Source organism: Neovison vison, chromosome 12 (assembly GCF_020171115.1).
Source record: "Neovison vison isolate M4711 chromosome 12, ASM_NN_V1, whole genome shotgun sequence".
Taxonomy (NCBI): Eukaryota; Metazoa; Chordata; class Mammalia; order Carnivora; family Mustelidae; genus Neogale; species Neogale vison.
The window spans coordinates 108,188,930-108,212,263 of NC_058102.1; the positions used below are offsets into that span (position 1 = coordinate 108,188,930).

The window sequence follows — 23,334 nt, forward strand, 5'->3', positions numbered from 1 at the left end:
CACACTGAGGCACAGAAAGAACCTTCTGAGGTCCCCAGAGGGAGCTTAGCCGATAACCCCCGTTTTTATCTCCTCCCAGGGGAGAAGTATGCCAGAGTCAGATCTGTTCAATCTTGTTCAATCCCAGGTACCTAGTGAGTGCTCATTGTGTATTGGTGAAAGAAAGAAATGAAAGAGAGCCTTTTAAATGTTCCTGGGGAGGAAAATCTTAATTAAAAAAAAAAAATGAAGTAGAAGGTGTCCAGTTCCAAGTGCATATTCCTCTGACAATGTCAAGAGCAGCCCCATCACCGCCACCCACCTGGGGTCTTGTCTCCCCAGGGGTGTGGACTCAGTCCCTCACTCTGGCCGGCAGCCTGCTCCTGCCCTTCATGTCTGCTGTACGCCTGTTCTTAGTGCAGCCTGAGACTCCAAGAGCTCCTGAGTGACCATGTCACAGGGGAGAAACTGACAGTGGAAGACAGAAGCCTCACTCCCACCCAGGCTGCCGGGAGGCTAGAGCAGCTGTGTGCTCTCGTCATGACTTCTCCATTGGATGCCACTAATCTCCATGATTACTATTATGTCTAAATGACATCCTAACGTAATACAATTCCTATTATCTCTGCTTGGTGTCGGTTACCATTGTGTTCCATGAGATTCCATGAGATCTACTCTTGCCCCCTCCACTGAGCTGCCAGCTGCACTCAGCACCTCTCCCTGGTTGGTTCCCTCTCCCCCCACATCTTGGTCCCACCACCTGGACCCCAGGAGAGACCAGGATTTCCAAGGAACTGGACACTGCCTCCCCGGCCACACCAACCGCCTCTGCTTAGCCTCTTGCCTCATGTGCCTTCTCTCAACTCCTTGCTCACTCAAGCAGGGGCTCTTGTTCTCCTTCAGGGAACGCCCCCCCCTCCCGTGCCACCCCAGGTTGAGGATGAGCTATCGTGGGTCCCTCCCTTGCATTCTAGGCCCTGCCTCTATCAGGTGTCATGACCCTTCCTCCAGCTTTGTGTGGATTCCCTGCTTTCCCCTGCAATGCCATGGGCCCGCCTCTGGCGCTCTGCATCCTGCCCACCTCCTCTCAAGCTTCCTTCCACTCCTTCCTTATACTCCTTTCTCCTTCTCCCCGTCTCCCACCATCTGCACGGCTTTTCCTAACTCCTCCTTCCCTCCTTCGCTCTGCTTCTGCCTTCTACCTTTCATGACCTTCCCCAACCCTGCCCTTCTCGCCTTTTGCTTCTTGCGTGACTCCTCAGTCCCTTTGGTTCTCTGGCATCTCTGCGTCCTACAGTTGGCTTTTCCCTCCCTCTGAGACTCCTCCTTCCTGGCCTTTCTCTGTCTCCATTCCAGCACTTCTACCTCTCCTCTTGGCTCAGGCCTCTCACGTTGACACTGAGCCTGGAAACGCTGTCTGGGGCTGCAGGTCCCTGGAAATGAACACCCCCAGACAGACAGAAAGTCCAGGTCAGCCTCCCCACTGGGGCCAAGCAGGCTCCCTTATCACCTCCTCCGGGTCCTTTGCTTTACCATCAGAGGTAGATTCTGAAGATGGGCAGGCAGAAAGAGAGAAGAGGACCAAAAAACAAAATAAACAAACAAACAAAAAAACCCAGAAGTGATGGCAGCAAAACAAGTCTTAACCTCAAAATCCCCACGAACACACAGCATACTCCCAGGTGCGCAGGTTTTCCTGCGATTCATTCTCACCACCTACCTGTATTGTCTCTGAGATCACAGAGGAGGCCTCTGGGCTGGACAGGAGAGGAGCTGAGGACCCAGAATTCAAGGGCAAAGGCACTTGTCTCTAATCTCTCCCCAGGATCAGAGGTGGGACCAGGCCCGCTTGGCAGCCCACTCCTGTCCTCCTGGCCCTCCAGGCAGAAGGAGGGGGACCTGGTTCTCCCCCAGTGGCAAGTGTGGTTTCTCAGAACCTGGCAGTTAACTGTCCACAGGACCCTGCCTCTGACAAAATTTAGCCATGACAACATGCAAACTGTCATCAGTCTCAAAGTAGTACCAGCCAGATTTCCTTCAAGAGTCTCAAGACAGGCACGCTACTCACTAGTGACTCAAGATTGATAGAAAAGGCCCTAGATGCTGGCGAAAGGTAAGCTCAGGATTCCAGAACCTTCATCTCTTCCCTCCTTCTTCCACACACCTGGGCTTTGCCTGCCCTTCCACTCAGTGTCACCCCCAAATGGAATGTGTGCTTAACTGGGAGAGAGGTAGACAGCTCGTGTAAACCCCAACAGTCATCCAGACTCACTTACAGCTTACTTCAGGCCAGGCAAGTGCTTTACATGTGCTGTCTCATGTAATCCCCATTGTAACCCTATAGTTCTCCCATTTTACAGGTGGGGAAACTGAGGCACAAAGAGGTGAAGTTATTTGCTCAAGAGTACCCAGCTTATTAGTGCCAGAAGTAGAATTTGAACTGACAACTCACTTCCAGAGACCGTGCTCTTAATACTGCCTCTTTCAACTTGGAATAGCTTCAAGATGGAGGGAAATCAGGGCACAGAGAATCCAAAAGAGAGGAAAATCCACAGTTCCTATGCATTCAAAATGTATAACATGGGGTTTTTGTGGCAATTTTCCCTTCTAATAATGATTTGCTAAAGTTATGATCAGTTTTGTCTACATGTTCTCAACCTACTTCAGCCAGTGAGTGGAGGGTCGGAAGCACCGAGGAGAATGGATCATATGGATGGTCTAAGTAACTGCTGATCATGGTGTGGGGAGGCACTCATCAGCCTGAATGGGTGCACGCAAGAGCATCCCCAGGAAAGACAGAGAAGAGGCCCATCTTCTGAATTCATCCTCAGAGGTTGGGAATTTGAAAGGGGGAGAGCCCATTAAATCTGCAGGACTTAAGGATGTCAAGGGAAAGCCCTTTCATCCCCCAAACACCATACCTTCTGGGTGATCAGCCCTGCTTGACTCTGGGGAGCTGGACATTAAGAGGTTTGGTTCACCATTTCAAGGAGGGCAAGGAAAACCCTTTCCCTAATCATGACTTCTACCCTACCATTTGGGACCTCATCACCAGAGGATAGGTGTAACTGACTCTAGGTCAAACTGATTTCATAAGAGAAAAGCCTATGATTTGTTTCTACCCTCCTTCTTCCATTACATCCCCCAAATCTGTATTACCTGTGGTTTCCAGCAAACGAGGTAGGCAAAAACGGGATGTGTGTGTGTGTATGGATGAGAGAGAGAGAGAGAGTGAGCGCACACTAAGCTCTTATACTCCAGAGAGTGCAGGGGAAAAAATATTTTTCCAGGCCCTGCCCACTGAGGGATTTGACAAGGTGTCTAAATGGCGAGCACCTTATTGTGAATGGGATGGGAGGAAGGACCGTTGAGAGTGGGAGGAGGAGGCGGATGGAGGAAACAAAGAGCTGAACCTGGGTCTGAAACCGTCTTCATGGTCCAGCTTGGAGAATTGATGGCATTGTGGGACAGAGAAAACGGAAAGATGAGCGGATGGGTCAGGGTAAAAATCTGCCTCTTAAAGGGATCCTGCCACCTGCCCCCCCCCAGCATGCTCCCTCACCCCTACATTCTCGCTATGTGCAAATCTCCTCAGGCAGAGTCCAATAAGGCAACAGGTTGGTCTCTGCAGCCAGTGGAGGCCCCGGCACAGGGCCGACCAGGTAGCTTGCCTGGACCAAAAGCCTCACCAGCACAGCCTGGTGAGGGCAAGAGCGAGGCACAAGGCTTTCGTCTTGAGAGAGCCTGCCATGGAAGGTTGGGAGAGGCCCATGATCAAGGAGGAGTGGACTAGTGTGTGTTTTCCCTCCATCTGCACACACACAAAGAATTCCCAGAGAAAGGGTGATGAGCGATGCCCAACTGGGAGGTTGGCAGGGTCCCTTTCGGTGTCTGCCTTTCCCTGGTGCTCAGCAGTTGACTAACCTGTGTGTTTATCCTGGCCTTTGCCCTACTCTCCTCCTGCCTCCCCTTTTTCTCCTCTCTCAGAGGCGTTGCAGACCAGGCTGGCTTACCCATTTTGTTTCAGGTCTCTGGCGAATGAGAAGACTCCAACTCAACTTCCTTTCCTGAGTGCTGAGCCTTCCCCCTCCCTGTCTCTCCTCTTGCCCGCACACCCGAATAACGTTTTGTTACCACATTTTCTAGGCTAGATGCTGAACGTTCCTGGACTCTGCTCTGGCTGCTGTTTCTCTTCTTTCTCTTCCTTGATTCTGCCTCCCCTTCCCTTCTGAAATAGCTCTCCCCACAAAGACAGTCTTCCCATCGAAAGAGACTACCCCAGTATTTTCCAAACTCTAATTTAGAAACATATGCATATTTGTAGTTCATTTGGAGTCCTTCATATTTACCTCCCTTCTTTAAAAATCAGCCTTCTCTATTTGCCCTGTGAATAACATCTAAGAACCTGGGAGGGAATTGGTTATTTCCTGCTCATAGCTTGTGACTTAGACGGGAGAGAACAGTCTCCCTCTGCCTCCAGGGCTCTAGTATATTCAGAAATGATTCTGGGAAGTCAACAAGAAAGCCATGATTTCCAGTTGACCCTCACCTGACCCACGCCCTGGCCAACCTCTGCTTCTCCAAAGTCTGGCTGTCCAGAGTCTCCACCGTGGCGTTTCTGTTTTCTTTTGGCAGAAATGCCTGGGAACAGAGAGGCCCCTTTCCCTGTGACCTGACCTCCCATACTAAGAATAACAGCCCTAGGACAGCATGTCTTTGCGATCCCTCTGGAAAGAGGGCATGGCTGGGAAGTGGGGAAGTTAAGGGAGCTAGATAGAGCCAGGAGGAAATGGAAGAACACAGGCTCTTGGCTCTTGTGAGTAAAAAAATTAAAAGGGAGAGTTGACAGCCTTCAAACACTAGGGAAAGAAGTCTGGGAAACTCCCAAAGGACCCTCCATGCTTTCATACCCACTCCCCAGCCTCCAGAATCCCATCTCCTGGAAGCCCCAAAGAGTGGCTCAGAGAATAGGAAAATGTGCTGGTCTTGCTGAACAAATGTGTTCCAGCCCTGTCTGGTCTCCTTTGCAGAATATTTCCTGAAAAAGTGAAGAAGCAAATGCACTTTTTTAAAGAAGACAAGTAACTTTAGCTAGGTCCTTTTCTTTCTACTCCTGGGGAATATGACTGTCCTGTTCCCAGGGTCACCTGAACTGTGAGCCTGTACCCCTGTGTGGCCACAGGGCAGTGTTCTCTAGACTCCCACCCCTGTCAGAGAGGCAGATGGTCCAGACCCAAGATACCTGTCCACTCTGTGAAGGGTCCACCTTCCCGGGACTCCTGGAATCCTCTAGGAAATCTGGGACAGCCTCTTCCTTGGTCGACCAGTTGTCCAAGACCTCAGAAAAGTATTTCAAAAGCATTTCTTCCTTTCTCCAAATATGGTGGAACACAAGTGAAGTCCAAGTATACAGGGTGAAGTGGTGAAGTTAGGACACAAGTCTTAGCCCCTCAGTGCCATGGCACGACTGCTTCTACTCCCTTCTTGCAAAGTCTAGGTCCCCATACCCTCTACCCAGTCTCCCCTATCAATCCAGTTCTCATATTTGATAATTTCATTCCCTTTGAGTGATATTTGCATGTCATCAGAGACTCTACACCAAACTAGTAGATGTTAGGAAAGAACCCAGGGGAGGTGCATAGTCTATGCCCCCAAAAGCACTGCCTGGGGCTGTATGTGACATGATTGAGCTGTAAGATTTACCTGGACTCTGTCTCCTTTCAGTTCATAAAACCTCTGCCAGGACAGCACTGTCCCTGGAAACACCAGGGCATGGCCAGTGCTAGAACAGTGGAGACCGTTGATTCTAACTGCAAAGAGTCCAGCATAGATAGTATTGTTTTAATGATGCAGTCCTCTCATTATTCCCAAGCTTTAGATGAGTTACCACTGAGCCCAGATGACCTGGCCACCCTTCGGGACCACAATGCTGTGGTTTTCAGGTCTTTGGAATTCCCAGACCATCCCTAGGACCACATCCCACTCACCTTGGGGCGGGGGAGGGGTGTTACACACCTGTGTCCCTCCCTACCTCCAGAATGGCCCTTCTGATGGAGGAGAGCCAGGGGCATAGGAGACGCTGAGTGGGCACTGAGAAGAGAGTCTATCCGTGTCCCTGCACCACTGTGACTGGCACTGCCTGCCCCCCATGCCCACCCCTGCCCCCCACTGTGGGAAGCAGAAAGAGACTTTTTGCAGGAGGGTGGCGTGGTGGGATGGATCTGGAGGAAGGGGGGCCAGGTGACCCAGAGAGGGCGGGGCAGGAGGGTTGGACCAACCGCCTCCCGGCCACCCGCTTCCCTCTTGGGCTCCTGGCCACAATACGGGCGTTCACGACTCCAGCAACAGCACTGAGGTGCCCGGACGGTGATTCTGATGGTGATGTTGCTCTGTTCTTGTCTGTCTAATATTCCTTTTTAATCCCCATCCTGCCTGCCCCTCCCTTATGTAGGGTTACTTTAGTGATCCCTGGAATGTTTTTGACTTCCTCATCGTAATTGGCAGCATAATTGACGTCATTCTCAGTGAAACTAATGTGAGTATGACTCTGCCCTCCCCAGGAAGCCTCCTCCTTCCTCCTCTGCCTCCTCTCTTTCCCCTTTCTCTCACTCTCTCTCTCTTTACCTCCTTTTATTTGTTTGGTTTTTTAATTTCCTGTTTTTACCCCCCTCCAGTCATGCTTTTTATTGAACCTGCCGTCGTCTGTGGGGGAAAAAAAGTGGGAGCTTCTCCTCCTTTTTTTCCCATTTGGCCCAGCTCTGCCCCGTGGCGCTGGGCCCAGGGGCCCGGAGCTGAATGGAGGAGGGGCAGGTGAGGGGGGCTGCCCGGCCCCCTCCCCGGGCGGCCTCAGCCCAGTGGATCCTTGGTACTAACCCAGCTTTTGTCAGGCCTCTCCGCCCTGTGAGAACCAGGTTGCCCAGGTTTGAGCCGCCAGAACTGTAGAGTGGTAAGAGAGTATTTAATATGCCCACGTAACCTCTTTCTTTTCTCATTTTTTTTTCTCTTCTCTCCTTTCTTTCATGCTTTTTTTTTTTCATTTTTTTCCTCTTCCTTTTTGTTTTGTTTTTCTCCTTTGTTGTTGGTTTTTTTTTTTTTTCTCTTCTCTCTCTCTCTTTTCCTCGGCTTCTCTGCCCCATGCAGCACTATTTCTGTGATGCATGGAATACATTTGACGCCTTGATTGTTGTGGGTAGCATTGTTGATATAGCAATCACCGAGGTAAACGTAAGTACATGGCGTCCGTCCCTAACTGTCCGTGCCTGCTCTAACACTCATTTGTCTTTTCCCGGGTTCATTTTTTTTTTTTCTTCATTTTATGTTCTCCTCCCCACCTCCTTATTTTCATTTTGTTCATTTTATTTGTTTGTTCAAATTGGTTTAAAGGATTTTTTTTTCTCCTTGTTGCTTTATTTTGAATTTTTCTGGTTTTTGTTGTTGTTTTTTTTTTTTTAACTTTTGGAATGAGTTAGGCCTCCCTTTTCCTTTTATGTTCTGATTGCTGCCTCTTTTCTCTCTCCCATTCCACTCAGCCTGGCATGACTCACACTGTATAGAAGGAAGCAGCGAGGGGAGCCAGAGAGTGCCAGAATGAGGGGACAGTCACAACTTCTGGGCCACGGCTGAGGCAGGGACCCCAACCTCCCCTGACCCCCACCTTCACCTTCAGACTGCTCCTTACCCTGTCTTCCCTTCACCCCCATGGCTTCCTGGAAAGGAAGGAGCTCTCTCCTGATGGACCACCCAATGTGAGGTGTCTCTGGAGTGGCCAGAGAGCCAAAGCGCTGGGTGGCCCACCTGGAGGTCTCAGGGGCAGGGGCCTTGCCTCCCCACTTGCTGTGGAAGCGGCCTCTGGATGAGCAGCTCACTCCCACATGGAGCTACCCAGAGAACAGACTCTCGCACCCACCCCGTTCTCTCCCTGCTCTCCAAGCCCCTCACGAACCCACCCCTGGCTCCCTGGCCTCAGACAGAACCCCAGCGCCTGGCCCAGGGCCTCCTGCCATCTTCTCCCGAGCTGTCTCCTCCTATACAGTTCCTTCCAGTCCCTGCACATGTCTTTTTGTTACCTGGCATGTTGAAACCTTCTCTCTTTATCTATAGGGAGCCCTCTGGCAGTTAGTCTTTAACATGTGTTGTTTAATTTTTTCATTGTTATTATTTTTCCTTAATTAAGAGACTTGGTAATGTTTGCACAAACCTCTGATGCGCTGAACCATTGAATAACAGCACGGAGCAGACGCTGTAGGGTTTTGATCTAAGATGTTTGAATCTACCCTACCAACTGCCACCACCCCCCTACTGCATCCTTACCGTCCCCCTGCCAGCTCCCTATTTTGCTCCCAATCAGTTGAACTGACATGTTATCTTATCCGCCTGATTCCCCTGACTGGAAGCCCCTCTGCCCCCCACTTCCAGCACGTGGACATTGGAAGGAGCCTGTTGCACTTTCCTTCTCTCCCCCTCCCATCGGCCTCTCACACCTGCCCTGCTCACCCTATACCTGCTCACCCTATAGCCATAGATTTGATGGCCCCTCTGTCTCTGAGATCCCCCTGGGTTGTCTTTGTCTCATGGTGTGTGTGCGTGTGTGCGTGCGTGTGTGTGTGTGTGTGTGTGTGTGTATACACACTGTTCCTTGACTTCTCCCAGGAAAACATTAGATCATTAAAAAAAAAAAAAAAAGTCTACCTTCCTCCTCATGCTCTGCACCATCCCTCCCCCCAAGGCCCATCCCCCTCACCTCACCAATCTGGGCACCCTCTGAGCCCTACAAGTGTCCGTCAGGTTCTGCTGACGGTGCTACAGGGCCAGGAGTCATCCCTGCATTTCTAAAGGTCAACGCCTTTGTGCTCGCTCGGAGCTCCGCCCATGCACTGCTCTCAACTGAGGGAGCGTGTGGGATGGGGGACAGGGAAGAGACAGAGGGTACAGGTCCATACAGGTCCGGGACTAGGAGCCCGGTGGCAGGAAGATGCAGAAAGGTGACAGCAAGCTGTTCCCCTCGATACAGTCCCGAGGTTGTGAGGGGGTCTTTTGTGGTTCTCGCCGCTGGCAAGGCCTGTACCACTCAACCTGCGATTTTCTCCCAAACTATTGCTTTTCTTAAGTGAAAAACAAAGCAAAAAGAAAGAAAGTGGCCAGGGTATAAGATTTCTACTGAAAGAGTGGCTATGTGGGGTCTCGAGGGGGTATGCAGGGCAAGAAAGGAGCTTGAAGTCATCCTGCAGATCTTTATGTTTGCATATTGATTTTCTACTTACAATTCACCTGTGCATATGTGTATCTCAGGTAACTCTTACCTGCCTTGTGAATTTAACAGGCAAGAATTATCATCCCCAGCTTGCTGACCCTAAAGATACTGATGGAGAGATTCAAGTGCCTTTCTGAGCCACAGAGCTAGAACTCAGACCTCCTGCTATAGCCCATTCACTTTGCCCTAGACCACAGTCCCTGTCTCTTCAGTCCAAGATGCCAGTAACAAACACATACATCTCATATAACCCCCTCGGCGGTACACCCCCAGCCAGGATTCGATCTGCCCTTAGGTCCTGTAATTTATATTTCCAGTAACCATACAGGTTCTTTTCCCATTTTCAAAGCAAAAAATTATGTACCAGACCGCCTTAGAGTTCTGATACCGCTCAAGCTCCTCCAGCCTCCCTCCACCCCTTGCTGGGATTCTCCTCACCCCTCCAGGCTGAGGGATTTGTTAAAAGTCATACTGAAGGCTTGTCTGGGGATGAAATGGGGACAGGGCGTGTGCTGGAGGGCAAGAGGAGGTGTCCCAAGACCCACCCCCAGCACAATGATTGGCTTCTGAACCAAGAGAATAACCATAATGTCACCCACATCCCGAAGGCAGTGTGGGAGAGGAAGTCAGAACTTCTTCCCGGAGAAGTTAGCGAAATGGTGAAGACTTGGTTTCCTCATCTGTCAAAGGAATGTGATGATTTTTCCTGCAGTGTGTTTGGAGACCGAAATAACAGCATCTATTTTAAAACTCTGTGGAACTGCAAAGCACTACTCAGTGGGAGAGACTGTGGCTCCCAAGTGTGGCACCCAAGCAAAGGACATTTCTTCCAAAAGCCCTCCTAGAAGAGCTGGGAGGGTCCTTACTTTCCCGGATATGGTTAGACTCTGGAGTGTGGCCGACAGGCTCAGCCAGATGAAAGTAAGCACCGAGTATGTGCCCAACCCAAGTCTCAAGAGGCCCACGCCATGAGCACAGGCCCGGCGCAACCCTGCCCTCAGGGGCAGCCAGTATGGTGGACGACAAACAAAGGAGCAGTGATGCCTAGTCTCAGAAGCAGGTCCCTCCACCACATGGCTCTGCCTTCAGGTCACTAGCAGCTTCTGGGTCTAGACGCTCTCTGGTATGAGGAAGTTCACAGTGCCAGGGTGGTTTCCCAGGGTGCTGCTCTAGGCCTTCCCAGAACATTCTAGTCTGACTGTCATCATCACAAGATATCCATTCCCACACATATGTTCTATTTGGCAGGAACCCACACTTTCAGCGTCAGAGGAATCCATGAGGGCTTTTCACCTGTCACTCATCATCTTTGACTCTTTTAAGACTACAGAAATCAACTCTCATTTCCCTCACCAAATCCCAAATTTACTCCCAACTGTCCGCGCAATTTATACTCTTGTCCTCGCAAATGCCTTCTCTTCCCTCCTTGCCTTCACCGGTAGGCTGTGGCACTCCCTCCCTCTCAGGAAACGGGTCCTCCACCCATCCCAGGCCATCCCACTGCATTTATGGTCTCACCTTCTGTGTGTGTCAGGCACTATCTCAGGCACCTAGGATACATCGGTGGCAAAATGAAAGCCCCTTCCTCATGAGCTGGCATTCTAGGGTAGAGGGAAGAAGCAGATGATGAGCCATACATCTAGAAAATAGGAATATCATACAGTGGGCTAAATGATGATCAGTGCTTCAGAAGAAATTATGTCATGTTAGAGGGATCAGAGGTAGCAGGGACAGGGAAGGCAGGTGCAGTGTCCAATAAGATGGGCTTTCCTGAGGAGGGGACATGGCACGGAGCAAATGTGTGAAGGTGATGAGGAGCTGCGTGCAGATATCCGGGAGAGGAGCTTCGGGGCAGAAGCAGCCGCCACGGTGGCTGGAGCACACAGAGCAGGGGCACAGAGAGAGGGGACTAGACAAGGGACAGGATTCTGGCTTTTATACTGAGCAAGAAGGGAAGACACAGGTGCCTTTGAGAAGAGCGGTCCCACAGTCTGATGCATTTCCAAAGGACCACCTTGCTGCCTCTCGGAGTCAGGGATGGAAGCCGGAACAGCGCTCAGAAGGCAAACGCAGGAACCCAGATGGGAGGCGAGGGGAGCTGGCCACAGAGCAGGAGCACTGGAAGTGGTACCAAATGGTCAGATTCTCAATCTGTTGTGAAAATAGAACAGTATCTCCTGACAGACTGGATGTGGGTGTGGGCAGAAGAGGCATCCAGGATGGCTCGGGGGGCCTCATCCACAAATGTTAGAGATGAGGACATGGAAGGCCAGGGGGGCAGGAAACAACTTGCTCATTCTCACAGCTTGTTAATAGCAAGGCCAACCAAGAATCTGGCCGCTGACTCCCCATCAGGTGCGTTAGTGTAGGTGATGTAACCAGACATTGTCTATATATATGACAATGGTCGGTGTGGCCAAAGCTGGCTCTAAGGGAGATTAAATCAAGACTGGTGGCCTCAAGCTAAGCTGGGTGGGGTGGGGCAGACTTGATCCTTGACACCTCTTTACACTCTGTTTCCCTTTGTTGGATCCCTTCTTCTATTGCTCATGGCTCTCCCTCCATGCCCCCTTCCCACTTTCAGCACCACCCCCAGCCCCACAACAAAACTCATGCGACCATGGCACCTGTTTCCAATGTACTAATTCTTACTAGGGTGGTAGTGGCTAAGTTAGCTACCCTTCCAAAAAGAAACGTTGCCCTTAAAGAGAAGGCAGTAATGCTCAACCTAAAGACTGGAGATCTGGGACATCTGGTGTGTCTAATGTAAGACTTTAGGGAACATGACACCTGAGTGAGAGAGTCTCTACTCCCCATCCTCCAGCTGCTCTACAAAGGCAGTTTTCTACTCTGCTTGGAAATAAAGCTGGCCTCTGGAGATTTAGCAGTGTGTCTGACTATGAGCAGTCTAGTTGGCAATGCAGGAGTCATTTCGAAAGCTCCCAGGCCTCTGCAAGGCAAGGCAAGACTTGCTGTGTTGGCGGCCGACCACAGAGCCCTGTGAGGTCAGCTGTGATAAGAAGTCAGGCCTGATAAAGTGGCCTGGTAGACAAGCTTTTCCAAAGCTGTGACATTGAGAAGTGGCCTGCAAGCTTGACCTGAGAGGTCCATGGGAACCTCTCTTTGTCTGGACATCCTGGTTGGGGTTCTTAATTCAGCCTGTATTCAGCCTGTGTTGGATCACCTGAGTGGTTAGTTGACCCCATTATGACCCAGCAAGACTCATCTGCCCTCTGCCTTCTGCCTCCTTCACTTTCTCTTTTCCTCTAATTTTCTTCCCTTTCCTTCCCTATTCTCATCTTTTCTGTCCACACACAGCCCTCTCCTTTCCCTTAAAATAGAAGAGTGGAAGGAAGCTGTCACAATACTCCCTTGGTTTGGCCAGACAGCCATCTGGGCCTAGCCAGTGTCTGTTGCTTTAGTTCCCACAGGCTAGCAAGCTACTGTCAGTGTGGTTGCCAGAAAGCTGCAAGCAAAGGGACCTAGAACATTCCATGAGCTGGTAGAGAATGTGAGAGATCTATGCCCCAGGTGGGTTCAAAAATGCCCACGAATACCACCAGAAGGTATAGCCTGCACCAATGACTCTCTATTTAGTGTGTCTTTTCTTTTAGTCATACTCTTGTTCTATGTCCCCCTTTCTTCTCTGTCCTTCTGGGCTTCTATGTTCTCTCTCTCTCTCTCCCTTTCTCTCTCAAAGAGAGTTCATTGATGTTGTTACTGTTGCTGACAAAGTGATTTCGTTCATTTATTCTTCATGGGTTCCTTCTGTTTGTCATTTGAGTGAAGGATACTGACTGTCCTCCCCAAGGGAAGATAAAACTACCTTGACAATTTCATCACCCTTGTTTAGTATGAATTATTAGCAGGTAATAACACCTGGGGAGCCATCAGGCTCCAGGTGACTAACACAGTGACACCTGAGGCTAACCATGTGAGTTAGCCCCTGGCAGCTAATAACAGTGGTCACCGCTGTCCACCTTCTGCAGTCTAGCCCACAGAGACTGGAAGAGCAAGAGTGAGCCAGGAACCAGCAACCCCCATGCTCTGTACCTCTCCACCAGTCCCCTTGGGGCCAAAGACCTTAAAGGAAGTTCCAAAGAGGCATTTCAACTGTGTGTCTGCAACCACAAAGATTCAAGAAGGGCCCTTTTCCTTCTGACTAGAATCTTACCATGGGAAACAGATGCAAGCCAGGAGGTCTCCAACATGGTGGACAGGTGGACAACGGAAAAGAGAGGCTGTTCTTTCCACTGCCTCATCTTTGGGCTCTCTTTCATTTTTCCCTGCCCTTTTCTGTGCAGTGTTTCTACCTCCCTTGTAATCCCCCCTTCCTTCCTTTTCCTTAGAACCCCTCCTCCACAGATCTCCAAAGACCAAAGTCCTCCTCCACAGACCAAAATGGGAATTCTGTCTAAGAACTGCTTTCAACTACCTATATTTCCTTCCTTTAAGGACTCTGAAGGCCATTGCCTTCTACCCTCAGCTTAAATTTGAAATCTGAAAGCCATTGCCATCTACCCTCATCTTCTGTGTATCCAAGTTGACCTGTGCTTATTTAAGCTTTGCGTGTCCCTAGCAAAGAAGTTCTTCATGCAACTTCAGAGGATTTCCAGTTTTAAAACATATTTTACTTTGACCTTCTTAAAATTCTCTCCCCTGCTGCCATCTCTGGTGGCTCTAAGATTCAGCATCTCCCACCTCCTCCACATCTATAGGGCCACAGTTTAGTTCCTGGTTGGAAGAGGAGATAAAAGGATAATGAAGACCTCCTCATCTTAACCTACATTTGACCTACACTTCCTGACCATGAAGGTGGTGTCAATGTCTCTTGAAGCCCCTGACCCCTGCCTCTCTTCATGTGTACCAGACTGATAATCATCCTCCCAACTTAGATAACTGGACTTTCACTAACAAAACCCCAACCTCTCAGCCTTCCACCATCCCACGACACTCTTGTAACTGAACCAGACTTCCTGTCTTGCAGATCAAACTGAGATGAGATTAGAGGCAGTGAATGCATAGAATGGAGTTTGGGGAGTAGGAAGGGATGCCAGCTGGACCCAGATCTTCATGTGGTCTAAAATGGAATTTATATTTGATCTACTCCCTAAGTTCTGGACAAGAGTACTTTAAAAAAAAAAAAAAACCAACAGCTCTGTAGCAGGGCCGCTAGTAAAAGACTTACATGCTCCTGTGACATTGCTTTTGACTCATGTTCCAGAGGAATGTAAAATTTCAGTGACTCTAATATTATGCCCATTGTCTCAATGGCACCAATGGATTGTGCAAACCTGCTCTGTGGGGCTTGTTCATGACCTAGCCAAGAGCCAGCCTTCCCTGGAGGGAATCAGAAGGTAACCTGCATTTAATATCCTAGAAGACAGCTTGGTTGAATATTACAGCCTAGATACCTACTACTTAGCCTTTAATCCCTAGTAATCCTTGCCTCCTGGCTATGTGAAAGAAAGAGCGAAAGAAAGAGGAGGGAGGGAAAAAGGAAGGAAGGAAAGGAAAAGTAAGGTCTCCTTTTTATATGATTAAGAGCTATTTTTCAACAATCTTTTAGTTCTCCAGAGACTATGCAATGTTAACAACTGGAAAAATCCCCTCCTCCATCCCCTCTCTTCACCAGCCTCTGATGCTTCCTGAGTTTCATCCTTCAGTGTCTTATGCATGGTCTAAAGATGGCCCCCAATGAAAGGGAGCAGTGAGGACATTCCAGAAACTAAGACCTCATCCACTGAGTGATAACTTTTAATTTGATCCTGTACTTAATTCAGAAAGACAATTTTCCAGACAATATCTCCTATTAGCTGCCTAATGCCACTCATGTTGTCACTGCCAGTTATACCAAACCTAGGTAATCTGTGTAAGTATAGAGAAGTAAGGTAACTGGGTTATCTTATTCAATCTGCCCTTAGCCTGTTAGCTGGAACCACCAGCCAGGACTCATTCTGAAAATGTTCTGCCTCTGCCTCACCTTATTTCATTTATGCCAATTACAAAAACAAATTAATTGCCCAATATCTTTAAACCCCTTGGAAATTGCTAGATCATTAGAACAGAAAGATGAAATCATTGGCTGCTCAGTGCCTACCAATACTGGGTAGAACACCATAGGAAGACTTGGCCAGAATGTTCAAAGTAGGCAAGCAGCTCTGCTGGCTCCCTCTAGAAGGGTAGTATGGGTTGGGTCCCCAGGCTCAGGGGCATGAGTCTTCAGGGAATCTTTCTGCCCTTCTTCCCCAGGAGAACCACAGATAGGGAAACTATAAGCTACCTCAGGGGGACTGAGAAAGGGTTACAGGTGAAGGGTGTGAGTACTCTGGGCTACCAGCCATTTCTGAATTTAGTTCAAAAAGTAGAAGCGGCACTAGGTGGTCTTTCAAGACAGGGTACCAGGGAATCCCAGAGAGTGGCAAATAGCACAAACGTGGCTCTGGGCTAAAGGTGCAGATGCCCAGACCCAGTGGGTCCATTCTCCCCTTCTGGCTCACCAAGGGATTCCACTTGCTTCCGGGCAGGATACCAGAGACTGGAATGACTGCACTAGAGCATCTAGGAAATGTCCTTAGGGGGTTGGCAGTGTGTCAGAAGACTGTGGCTTCTCTGAGGGCGAGGGCTCTACGTTATGTTTTTTCCTATCACTTCCACTTAGAAATCACCCAGTGGTTGCTTTCTGATTTTATTATGAATGGTTAGTTATTTTTGAGATCATGGATCTTATGAACATTGTTCTTCAAATATAAACAGGCCTACAGGGGACGCCTGGGTGGCTCAGTTGGTTGGACGACTGCCTTCGGCTCAGGGCATGATCCTGGAGTCCCGGGATCGAGTCCCACATCGGGCTCCCAGCTCCATGGGGAGTCTGCTTCGCTCTCTGACCTTCTCCTCGCTCATGCTCTCTCTCACTGTCTCTCTCTCTCAAATAAATAAATAAAAATTAAAAAAATAAATAAATAAACAGGCCTACATGAGACATTGATAAATACTGCTATAGCAGGTCAGAAGTGCCCTCTGAATAGCATAACTTAAGGCCCAAGAAAGAAAGTAGTCTGTGACTCTCCAGATTCTCCCAAAGTGAGACTCTTAGGAGATCTATCATTACCTGCACTGGGAACCCCAAGTAGGAGTCCCAGAGAGCCCCATCCTTCCTCTCTCTTCCTTACTCCTCTTGATTTCTTAACTCCTACTGCAGAGCTGTATCCTAAGGATTCTCAGTACATCTTATTAAAATACTAAGATATAATCAAGGTTATTAAAATACATGGACATGGACAAAAATGGATTCTCTAAATTGTCTTTCTGGTCCTGTTCTGGATGGGATCAACCCAGAGGACTCTCTTAGGAGCGATGGGGAGCTCTGACAGTTTTCAGGATAGATCCAAGAAGGGAGCAACAGGCCAGGCCTGCCGGGAACTCTTCTGATGCCCTGGCATTGCATGTACTATAGATTTGTTTCCGTCTGACCCTCACACTCCCTCCCCTACTGAAGCTCTAGAAACACAGAATTCCTAAGCTTTTAAGATGGGAGGACAAGCACTCAAGCAGCTAGAGATGTCTTCTGTGTGTGGTTGTGTGTGTGTGTGTATGCGTGCATGTGTGTTTCTATGTTCTTTCTCAGCCTGCTAGCCAAATTCTAGTGATTCCACAGCCTCCAGGCCTGTGGACTGACCTGGCAGCTGGTATTCCTCCTGAAGCAGAAACCAAGATCTAGAATGTGCTCTCTAAGGGACTGGAGAGGTGTCCCTCCCCTTCTCTTCCCTTGCCTCACCCTTTATCTCCATTATTCCCAAAAAAGGTCATCTTACCAATTTGCTGTAGGGAAGAAAAGGAATTTGCTGAGAAATTCGTTAACAAATAAGTATTTTCAGTCTGCAAGTAAATGTCTAGTTGTGCACCTTTCCATCCTTCAAAACTTCCATTACATGTTTTCCTCGTTTATACCTTAAAAACAGAAACACAAGAGCAACCATCTGAAAGTGGAGGGTAAAAGCAAAGTCAGGACCTTCTAGAAAGAGTTAACAGCTCAAAATGATCAGGCCCAATCAGGAGCTGAGCTCTGAGTGCTGGAGCCCAAAGCATAGGAGAACCTTCCCAGATAGAGGCTCAAGGAACGGAGGTGGACGTGAGATACTCACTAGCGGCCGGTTCCTTCAGCTCCTGCCTCAAAATGAACTCAGCAGTCAGACCCATGAGAACAGCTATTTTGGGTGTTAATAATAACATCCTAAATTATGTGCAGAGCTTTAAACGTCAGAAACATTGTTTCACACTGATGAGCCAGGCTCTCCATACCTATAGACTAGTAGCTGAGTGGGGCCATCTCCCTCCTGAACCTGAGCTTGAGGACTAGCCCTGCTACAGAGGGGCTTGAGGACCACCTCTTTGGGGCCTCCTCAGTGTTAACTAAAACTGAGTTTTCCCCTCAAATTCAAGGGCCATTGCCCTTGACCTCCTTTGCTCACAAATATTTGGGCAGGGACATGCACTGGGACGTAAGCAAAACCTTTCTCCTCCAGCTGACAATGCTTGGGGTGAGTTAAAATGCAGAAAGTGCAACCCCTCCAAGGTTATCTTAGGACACATAACTCATTTTAGGGGGAAAAAATAAAACCTACCCCCACAAAATTCAAAAGACCTCCTGTGTAACAAGCGCGCGAATTATTTCATTCGTGGCCAGTGATGGTCTTGAGTAGACAATGCCTTCGGGTCCTCCCTAGACAGGAGACCCATCTGTGCAGAGGCCACACTCACAGTGATGTCTCAGAAGCTGCCAGGCCTGTGCTTTGTATTTCTTTCACTTGTTTCCTTTTGCCCTCTCCTGCCACGGTGTTGCTCCTGTGTTAGCCAAGACCTAGAGTACCAGGCATCTTCGTTGGAGACTCATTACAGCTTATTTCTATCTGCCTTTCTTTAAAGCCAGCTGAACATACCCAATGCTCTCCCTTTATGGTAAGACCGACCCTCCCAACCACGCTCTTAGCTTCTGTGACCTCCTCTGATGCCCCCACTCTCACCCAGCCTGATGCCCGGCATCTCTGGGAGCCCAGCCTCGCTCCCACTGCATGTGGCCGCCATGTCTGTCCTGCGCCTCGCCTGCCCGGTCACGTGTGAGCTGTGACGTGCTGTTGTGTAATGGTGTTCCTTTCCGTCCCTGAGCTTTCCTCTGGGTGATCATTCACTGTGATCTTACCATCTAATGAGCCACCAGGAGAGAAGTGGACCCAAGGGTCATTTCCTGTTAAACATTCTGAGGACTCCACGGGCTAAAGTCTCTACCTTTAATCCGATGTGGGAAATTTGTAGTGGGCACCCATGAGCGCCATGGCCAGGGGCTCTGCAGAAAAGAGGAAGGAGAGGGATGACCCAGGCGGGAGAAAGAAAGTCAGGCGATGACTTCCACGAACCATCCAGTGTCTGTAACTACTGGCCTCCTGTGTGCTCTGAGTTTAAGGCCACAGTAAAAGGTTGTAAGCTGGAATCTGTCACTGAGAGTGTGGCTGAATATCCAGGCATGAATTTTTCTAAATTCCTGAAGCTCGTTCAAATTAGGCTACACAGAAAAACAAACTCAGGGGTTTGATGGGAGCATTCCTGATATAGGACTGTGATCCGCTTTGCCTAAAGTGATAGATGCTGCCAGGTGTGACCTTGACGTCTCCTTGGAACAGGCTTCTCTAAAAATCTGCCATCACACGTTTCAAAACGGAGTCAAGTGTGAGTTTTTAAAAGGACAAGTGAGTGGGTTGATTCCCTGAAAGTCAGCGGACGGGGGCAAGATTGGGTCGGCGAGTGGTGCTTCCTAACACAGCCCCTCCCAGGCTGGCTGAAAGGCCGCCCAGGAAAAGGCTGAACCCGGGCATCCTACCCTACTTCCCAGAGTGGCCCCTGGGGTCTCCTGACTCCCTGCATTGTCATTTGGTTTTTTGGAGGACATTTCTGTGTCTCTGTAGAAATGTATTTATCCTCCTAGAGCGTTAGGAAACTGCAGCTACTGGCGGGGTGGGGGGGGGCGAGTTTACAGGGCGGGGGATTTGAACCCAGCATGGAATTTAAACTGCACACTTGACTTTTCCCTTTTCAACTCGTCAAATCCAGATGCCCCTGTGGCACCAACTTCTCAAACTCTTGACACTCGCAGCTGAACTTCCCCACTTCAGCTTGTTCTTACTTCTTTTTTCTCTTTTCCTGAACATGGTGGAACTGACAGCTGAGTTATAAAACCCTGAGCCTTCTCTGCCTACTCCTCTGAGGGAACACAACCTCCTTTTAAGGAAAGAAAATAGAATTTCAAGTAGATACATGGATGATAGAAATGCAGAGATTAAGGGCATCAAAGGCTTCAAAATAGGCAGGCTGGGTAGGGCCCCAGGGTAGGACCAGGGCTACGGCTGGCTGTCCCTCCTGGGCTCCAGAGCAGCCTGTGGAGCAGCCCCCCAACCCAAGCCCACAGGTCACCTTGCCTGAGGGGAATAGGCCCCCTGTGCAGATCTGAGGCACTGGTTTGAAACTCAAAGAGATACTGTGACTCTCCCCCAGTCTGGTGAGTCCAGAGAGTAGGAGAGACCCTCCGGCATGGATTCTGCGCAGCCCTCCCAGGGCAGAACGAGGGTGTGCGGGCAAGGCGCAACCGCCTCTGGAGCTTTCTGCCACCCTCGTGGGTTTCCCGTACGGAGCAAGAGTAAGATGGGTGACCTCAGGTACCACTGGCCATGTCCATGACAGTCAGCAGGCTACCAGGTTAGAACAAAGGGCCACTGGGGGCCCTCAGGGGCACTGGCGCTAGTAGGATTTTCGGGGGGGGGGGCAAACAAGGTGTGGACGTTGTCAGGGACGATTGGCCTGAAATGATTCAAAAGAAAGCAGAGAAGCAAGAAGGGGGGGGGGCTGCACAGATCCTCCCTGCCAGTGACCTGGAGACTCCTCTTCCCTTGAGGGTCGCATGGGACAGGAACAGTAACAGGAAGCCTGAAGGTCCGTTCTCTCCTGGTGCCAAAAGGGCTGGGTGAGCTGCACTAGCTCTGGGGAATGAGTGGAGGGCTCCCAGAGGGCTCTCAGCACCAGCTTTCTGGCAAGTGCGGGCTGGGGGAGGGTCGGGGGAGGTGGTCAGTCCGTGTTGTTCTCAGGCCTGGAGGCAGAGGGTGACAGGACAGCTCTGGCCAGGCACCTGCCTCAGCCCCAAGCCCTCCGGGTCCCACACGTTGAGGAGGGCCCTCGGCCAGCAGACTCCAGCAGCCCTTGCACCAGGTTCCTGCCTCCGCTTGGCTTGGCCCGGATCCAGTTCTTCCTCGCCTTCTCCTTATCCCTGGGCTCCAGGACTCCCCTGAGGAGATGATGTGCCCTAAGCAGAATCCTTCTGTCCTCCTACACCTGGACCCGGACTTATCTAGGGCTCACTTCGAGTGTGCCTCCCACCGCTTCTGGGATCTCCCACAGTCTAGAAAGGGTTGGGGCCTCCCAGAAGCCCCACAACAGAGGGGAGTAGCAGGGGAACAGCTTCAGCGTCTGAGGTGAGGCAAGGGCTTGCAAACAGACACTCTCCGCGGGCTAAGCAACACCCCTATCCCCACTGTCCCTGCAGCCATGTGGGAAGAGGTGGCGCAACAAGACTTCCGGAGTCCTGAGCTGCCAGAGCACCAGATCCCTGCCGCAGGCACCCCACTCCAGCCCTATTCTCTGTCATCCCTCCCTGCCCACCAGTGCCATCACCCCTCAGGCTGGGATGGAGGCCACGACCCACCCAGCCACCTTGCTGAGCGCCACATCGCACTCGGATGCACATCACCCTGCCAGGCCCGACGTAGGCTGTGGCTGCAATCTCAGCTCGCAGCCGAGGGTGGGTGCACCCAAGGCAGCTCGCTTTCGGCCTAGATTTCAAAGCATATGGAAGTTCCTTATGGAATCTTCAGTAGCTCCACCCAGGGGTTAAGAATCAGGAGTGAAGGGGAAAAGGGGAGACCTGATAAATGGGGTCATAGGCTCAGGGCCCTGGGCACGCTTGGCTCTGCCAAAGTTGTCAGGCCTGGGTCGTCTACCTGGAAGAGGGGGCAGCTGGCCTCCCCATCGATGGCCCAGGGCAGAGAAGCTAGTGCAGCTGACTTCGCCCTGCCCTGCCCGACCTCCTCCCCAACCAAGGGCTGTGCTGCTCAGAGCAGGGCCCACCTCATTCTTGCCTGCCCCTCTCTGTTGCTGTGTTAACTACCACCTCCTATTGCCGATGGATTCCAGAACGCAGAGGAGAACTCCCGCATCTCCATCACCTTCTTCCGCCTCTTCCGGGTCATGCGCCTGGTCAAACTGCTGAGCCGAGGGGAGGGCATCCGGACCTTGCTGTGGACCTTCATCAAGTCCTTCCAGGTAACCACCTCGCCCTCAGTGGGCCGCCAGAAGAGCATCCTTGGCTCCCAGAGTGGATGCTGCACCAGGGGCTGTACCCAGCTCCCCCGGGGCTCCCTGAACAGGAAGCAGTGACACTAAGAGTCGAGGGCCAGCCTTACCTTGCTACTCAGCAGCTGTGTGACTGCAGTCTCCCTCTATGCCCTTGCTTTCCTCCTGTTTATAATGAGGCCCCAGGACTCCGACTGTGTTTTTCAAAAGCATGCTCCTGGAGCCCCACATTTCCCCCAAAGCCAGAGTAAAGGAGAGGCTGAAGTGGTTCTGCTTTCTTCTCTCATCTGTGCATTTTTCTGCAAGAATTTACTGCACAAAGAGGTTTTGTGGTGGAAAAAATTTGAAAAGCATGGGCCCAGATGATCTGATAACCTCTGGGCCCCTCCCACTTTCAGCATGTTTAGGATCCAGCTGTCACCTTCCTCCCAATAGGCATTTCTGTAATGTCTGCTGTCCACACCTGTTTGTAGTCTCAGCCAAACTCTCTAGGACCCTCGTGTCACTCCATTCAAGGAGACATGGTCGCCTCTCAGGGGCCCAGGGTTGCCTAACTATAGGATTAATTCTCTTTTCTCAGCCATTATTTTCCATCTGTGAAAACAGAATAATGATCGCCCCTGGCCATCTCTGAGGAGTGTTATGTAAGTTTGAAGTTAAAGAGAAGCAGACTCCATGAGGTCACTTGAGTTCCTTAAAGATGAGTGGCGTAAGGACCCCTGCATGAACGTCCACGCTCTTCCCAGCCCGACGTTGAAGGCAGCTTCTCCTTGCCCACGGAAGCACCACTCTCGGGCTTCCCTGCACTGAAGGATTCCTTTCACGTGCCCCACTCTAGCCAGTCTGGGCCCAGTTATAGGCACAGAGGAGGTCCCTGGTCCAAATGCCCAGAACTGAAGGTGCAGCCAGAGGCAGTGCTCTGCGGCCCGGTGCCTGCCATGCTTTGGAATCCTCTCCCAAAGGCGCAAACACCATTCCAGGCAGCCTCCAGCCCTGGGACTCATCGGCCCAGGCCCTTGACTGGCCCAGCCTGGTTGCACTCCTCATAGGCAGCCCTCTGCCCACCAGGCCTTTCTGAGGAGCTGCAGCTGCCCTCCCTGCTAGCCCCACCTACCTCCCCGGTAGGTGCCATACCCGGTTCCCCAGTCCCTGGGAATCTGAGAATTCTAGGGAGAGCAGGACTGGAGGCTGACCCTGTCCGTGAGATCCCATGGCCATGATGACTATAGAGGCCGCCAGCATACATATACATACATATTTCCTAGGAAAAGGCGACAGACCTTGGTAACTGTGAGGAGGGGCTTGAACGTGGAGCCCAGCTCCAGCCAGATGGAAGCCCCGTCCGTGCGATCTCGCAGTGCCATCTAGTGGCGGGTGGACGCCTGGCAAGGCATTTCCTAGCCTTGAACGTGTGGCTGCCCGGATTCCAGAATAGGCCCTGAGCCCCAGAAGGCCTCTCCCCAGGAAAAGTGGCAGGGACTCTGGAAAATTAAGTTGTCTGCCAGGCAGATCATACATGGAGTGAATAAAATATATGGGACCCGAATACGTGGGAGACATCGCACTCAGCCTTTTGTAAGCCTTCTATCGTTTAAACACCACTGAACCCGAGAGGTCATTACTCTTCTCACTTTTCAGAAAAGGAAACTGAGGCTCAGAGAGGTTAAGTCATATGGCCAAGCTCTCATGATGAGAAAGTGACAGAAATCAGA

General features: G+C 50.6%; 1 protein-coding gene across 1 annotated transcript in view; it reads left to right on the top strand.

The window, feature by feature from the left end:
• CACNA1C (calcium voltage-gated channel subunit alpha1 C) overlaps nucleotides 1-23,334 on the top strand; it is a 621,853-nt gene that overhangs the window by 545,517 nt on the left and 53,002 nt on the right. Inside the window, exons 31-34 of the mRNA XM_044228473.1 lie at nucleotides 6,431-6,514; nucleotides 7,120-7,203; nucleotides 18,155-18,187; nucleotides 21,464-21,592. Of these exons, the coding sequence (XP_044084408.1) occupies nucleotides 6,431-6,514; nucleotides 7,120-7,203; nucleotides 18,155-18,187; nucleotides 21,464-21,592 (330 nt within the window). The remainder of the gene's footprint in view (nucleotides 1-6,430; nucleotides 6,515-7,119; nucleotides 7,204-18,154; nucleotides 18,188-21,463; nucleotides 21,593-23,334) is intronic.